This window comes from Tupaia chinensis, unplaced genomic scaffold (assembly GCF_000334495.1).
Source record: "Tupaia chinensis unplaced genomic scaffold, TupChi_1.0 Scaffold000257_1, whole genome shotgun sequence".
NCBI lineage: Eukaryota > Metazoa > Chordata > Mammalia > Scandentia > Tupaiidae > Tupaia > Tupaia belangeri.
In genome coordinates this window covers 845,633-850,695 of record NW_006159737.1, presented here as the reverse complement: position 1 = coordinate 850,695, position 5,063 = coordinate 845,633, and the positions used below count along the sequence as shown (strand labels likewise).

Below are 5,063 nucleotides of genomic sequence, written 5' to 3'. Positions count from 1 at the left end.
ATAACGTGCTCGATGAATGTTTCTTGACTTATAAATTGATTAAATATCACAAGAGATGATGTGGAATTACACCTTTTTAAAAATATTATTTTATTTCTTTCTTTTATAAGAAAAACAGACAAGCAGACAACCTTAGCCAAGCCTCCCCAGGCGGTGATCCTCCCTCGAGTTGGCCAGCCATCCAGGATCACAAGTATGTCCAGACGCGTGCATTTTCCAGTCAACCTGGGATCCAAACGCAGGCCTCGCATGTGGCCCTAGTATTGTACAGAGGTTTCTCTTGACCTGAACTACCTCATCAGGGCCAGAAACTATAGTTGCTGGTCGGCTCATCAGTCAAAACAAAGCTCAGGTGTCTTCCTGAAAAGTTCCAAAGAAAACTTCTTTCTTACAAGGATCTGTTTTCTACAGGGATCTGTATTCCACAGGAATCTGTAAAAAGAAAATCATACCTTGTTTTTATTTTCCCTTAAATCCTTTAGAATAGACAATGGGAAGATAATCCCTTTGATGAGTACTGGACTGGGGGAAAAAAGGCGATAGTCTGAACACTGTCATTTAAATAGTTCATCTGGATTTTATCTGGAAGATGAATGGTTTAGATAAAATCTTTTTAATTTTTCTACCACTGGAGTTTAATGATGTTAAATAACATCATATTATAATCTGGAAGAAAGAAGGTCCCAACTTCATTATGCTAAATAGTACAGAAATTGCCAAACGGAAAACATATTTTCCAAGACAGAAAAGTAGATTCCCTATAATATGATTTTTCTGAAGATAGCGACATTCACCTACACATTTCCTCCAGTAGTTTTTAAATGTCACTGTGTCACTAGGTCACTGTCTCTGCTATCTGATTTAGACATGTATTCCACAATGCTGGCATTTTACACAACTGCTGCAACTTGAGCTCCTGCAGAGGCACGAGAGAGGATTCAAATAATCCAAAAGGAATGGGTTAGGTTTTTACTGGGAGCTTATAAAGTATCGATTTAAAGGTAGTATTTGAATATTCAAATGTCTAATCAAGATATAAAAGTATTTTATTATTTCAAATCATACTTTCATTCACTTAAAGAAATAAATTCATACAGATTTAATCAAGTTCATTTTTTTAAAGGAGAAAAATTAAATTCAGAGTGCTTCATGTAGGATTCACAAAGCTTCAAAGGCCAGTGTGTTCAGAGAAAATCAGATGACAAGCACTTTTTTTAAATTCTTGATTCTGCTTGTAATTCCTCTTGGGAAAACTTGTAGATCTACATGCTAGTTCAGAGGTGAACTTGAAAAAGAAAAGAAACTTTCTTCCTACTCTGCTGTCTATTTATTCATAAGTTATAAATATTCAGAAGTAGTATTACATCTATGTCTTAGTATTAAAAATACAGTTTTGTTTTAACATACAATATCATTTTATGAATCATGCATATAAAATAGTGCTATTAGGAAAATGTCTTTATAACATAGTGATTACCTGCTTTCAAAGAAAATATAATTATAAAACAGTAAGGCTGACTTTAAATTGTGCATAGAACCAGTAATTGTGTCTTTAAGGCAATTAAAAGATTTATTAAATCTTAGTTAAAAGTAGACAATGACATTAAAGAATAAAGCATAATTTATTTGGTGCTACTTTGTGATGCTTCAGTACAAATCATCTCACAATACCATATACAATGTACTTTCAGTCACAACTCAAACATAAAACAACCTACAAAAGTCACATGGCTATAATCAATATACAACAATTATATTTTAAAAGGAAAGAAAGAAATTCAGCAATTAATTAAGTTAAGGTGCAGTAACTTTTTCCAAATCAAATATTAGCACCATACTAGATAAACTGATCTCAAACTATTGGCCTTCTCATTCTTCTTAAATATCTAAATATAAACATGTGTTCAAAGCACAAATATTAATTTGTAAAATCAGTTCTATAGGAGTTAACATTTCTTTCTTTGTTGTTTTTCATTTTTATTTTTTTGCATCTTTTTTCCCTCTTGGGAACAATATGAAGTAAAAACTTCCACAGAATATGAAAATCAAGCAAACAATCCTGACCAAACCAAGGACGGTCTTCAGCAGTGAGTTCCAACAGAAGCAAAAGTGGACATTTCTCGGCGTATGGTACTGAAAGGTGAGAGTTCGAGCTCTGTGGTGTATTCATTGTCATTGTCATCGCTGGTCACCGTCGAAGACTTCTGAATGCATTCCTCACAGCAACAGCAGCAGCACTCCATAAAGGCCCTACTGAAGGGTTTGCAGAGACAGAAAAGGAGCACTGGGGTGACACAGGACTTAAAGAACAAAAGGAATTGGCTGATGATATTAAGGAGGTCCATTGTCTGCTGGGAAACCCCTGTCGACATGTAGGCAGTGACAATGTTGCAGATATTCTCGGGAATAATGCAAAATCCATATAAGATGGTCAATGCCACTACTGTACAGTTCATCTGGCTTTCTAGTTGAATTTGCCTCTTATTTCCCCGGGTACAGGCTTTCTCTGCTTTGCGGATTTTCCTGGCAGTCACTAAAGAGCAGGTGATGGTGAACAGTGTGGGCAAACAAAAGTAACAGCCGAAGTACCACCAGAGCCTGGCACTGTCGTAGGTGAGGGCCAGAACGTAGATGGTGTCCGGTAGATCAGGCGAGATCTTTATAACACATCTTTCTGCTGGGGCTCGGCCGCTAAACCCCAAGTCCTCCCTGCTCAGCTGCCGGAGGACCACTTCTGGAAGTGCCAACAGCAGGGCGCCGACCCATATAACAGCAAGTTTGGCCGTGGTTGAAGAGCAGTTTTCAATCATTTCATAGTACATCTGCACGTTGGTGGCAGCGCGGAAGCGGTCAATGCACAGAGCGCATAAGGTAAAGGTGGTGACTCCAAGAGAAGCGACCTGTGGGGGAACACAGAGTGCCTTTATTCTGGGTGCTCTCTGCAGGACTCACAGTAAGAAAGAAATATAAACTGGAAAAACACTGAAAGACAGAGAGAGGTAACTGGGCTTGGACTTCAGCTCAAACGCTGCAAGCATATAAATAGAAAAAAATATTGTAGTGGTTCAGAAGTCACGGGGACAAAAAAAAAATAGAGCTGGGAGAATCCATAAAGATCAGATGGCTCAATATTGCTTTATTATAGATAAGAATGCTCCATAGCATTGTGGTTACGGTAACAGGATCCCACATGGCAGACCAGGTAGTTGGAGTCCTGAGCCAGTGGCTTGAGAAACACGCTGGGCAAGGGTGCATGATGGGCATGTGTGGGTGTGTGACCAAAATCCCTAAAGGAGGGAGACAGAGGAGAAGGGATTGCCGTGTGACCATTCCCCATGTCCCCATGGCAGGTGCTCTCTCTCTCTCTTTCTCTGGTGAGCACATATACCCTCTAGCAAGAAAAGAACAATTTTTAAAAAGTAGAAAATGCCTGCCCCAGGAGATCTAGATAAGGAGTCAGGGTAGTGGAATATGTCCCATTTTCCTGACTCAATAAAATGGCCATGTCTTCCAGTGCCTTCCACACAGCAAGCAAAGGAGAGCTTATTGTTTCCAAAGGGCTACATGTGTTGAGATCTCCAATTTCCCCTACATGCAAAATGAAGTATTTTAATATTATTTTCCAAGCTATACACTTACTGAAACCAAGAGAGGGAAATTCTCCAGAGGCCAAAATCAAAGAGAAAACAAATGCAACTGGGTCAGCTCTCCCTCCCCCCTTGCCTCATGTTAGCCTTACCAATCTGACGAGGGTTTCACATTAGGTTTAGCTAAAAGATTAGGGTAGGTGCTCAGGGACACAGAGGTTGGGATAAAACTTGGGCCAACGCAAGTTGGGATTAGGTCAAAGACATCATGTGAATTTGGAATTTCCAAATATTGGCGTCATCAGGGGTATAACAAGAAGCTATAGAGGGAGGTCATGGAGAAATTTGTGCATGATAGAATCTGGGCCTGGGTGAATGGAGAAAGAGAAAGAGAGAGAGAGAGAGAGAGAGAGAGAAATTCTAATCTGGAGCCTGAACTTACATGCCAGTAGAGCCGCAATTCACACTATCTATGCAATTCAGAAAAACCTCAAATGCAATTTAAAATCAGCCTAGGCACTAGATAGAAGCAAATAAAAATCCTCTCTGGAAAAAATGCACTTTGAAACCAAGCCTCAGAGAAATCCCATAAGTAAAAAAGTCAAGGGAATGTGGATTCATAAAATCGAAAATCAAGGGACAAGACACAGGACAGTCGACTACCGTAAGATCAGAGGCCAAGGAAACATGTGAAATCAGACATAAATATATCTTTCATGAAACAAGCATGCTTACTGAGGTGAAAGAAATATGAGATACTGAAAAAAATGCCAAAGAAAGGAGTCAAAAAATAACCATGAAAAATATGCAGAAAGAAATCAAATAGAAGAATGTCTAGATATTCCAACAGCAGGTGAAGTTAGATCAGAAAACTCTTTGATGCTGACCCCATGTATCCAAAAACTGCAGTGAGCTTAAACGCATGTGGACTAGATATCTCAAAAAAAACCTGTCAATAAATGATTAAGAACCCTTTGTTTTTCACACAGAGGCTTTTCCATGTATGTAAACACATGAGTTTTTGTTTGTTTGTTTGTTTTGAGAGGTTTTTGCTATTAGGGCACGTGTGCTTGCCAGAAAGACAGAGAGAAACTGGGAGACAGAAAGCAAGAAATCACCCCCCCCCCCCCAGGGGGGATGGCCACGCCACAATCCCTTCTCCTCCATTCTCCTCTAGGGATCTTGGGCACACACGCACATGTGCCCAGCATGAGTTTCAGTCACCAGGTCTGGGACTCGAATGGTGGTTGACTACAAGGGAGTCCAGAAACATAGCCATTACACCAATTGCTGGTCCTTAAACTTATGTTCTTGATGTAAACATACTATCATTCATTTACCTATAAGAGGTTTATTGATCATAATACTATACTGTAACGGCCCCACACATAGACCCAGAATTAGCATATATTTATTATTACCAACTCTAGATCAATGACTATGTTTGATACTTGGGACACAGACAGGTACAAGAAG

At 39.3% G+C, this 5,063-nt stretch overlaps 1 protein-coding gene across 1 annotated transcript in view; it reads right to left on the bottom strand.

Annotated features, from left to right (window-relative positions):
- Positions 1 to 973: 973 nt before the first annotated feature.
- The window catches only part of GPR37 (G protein-coupled receptor 37), a gene marked incomplete in the record, with an annotated part of 29,310 nt that continues 25,220 nt past the window's right edge, over positions 974 to 5,063 (bottom strand). Inside the window, 1 exon segment of the mRNA XM_027772138.1 lies at positions 974 to 2,900. Within this exon segment, the coding sequence (XP_027627939.1) occupies positions 2,082 to 2,900 (819 nt within the window).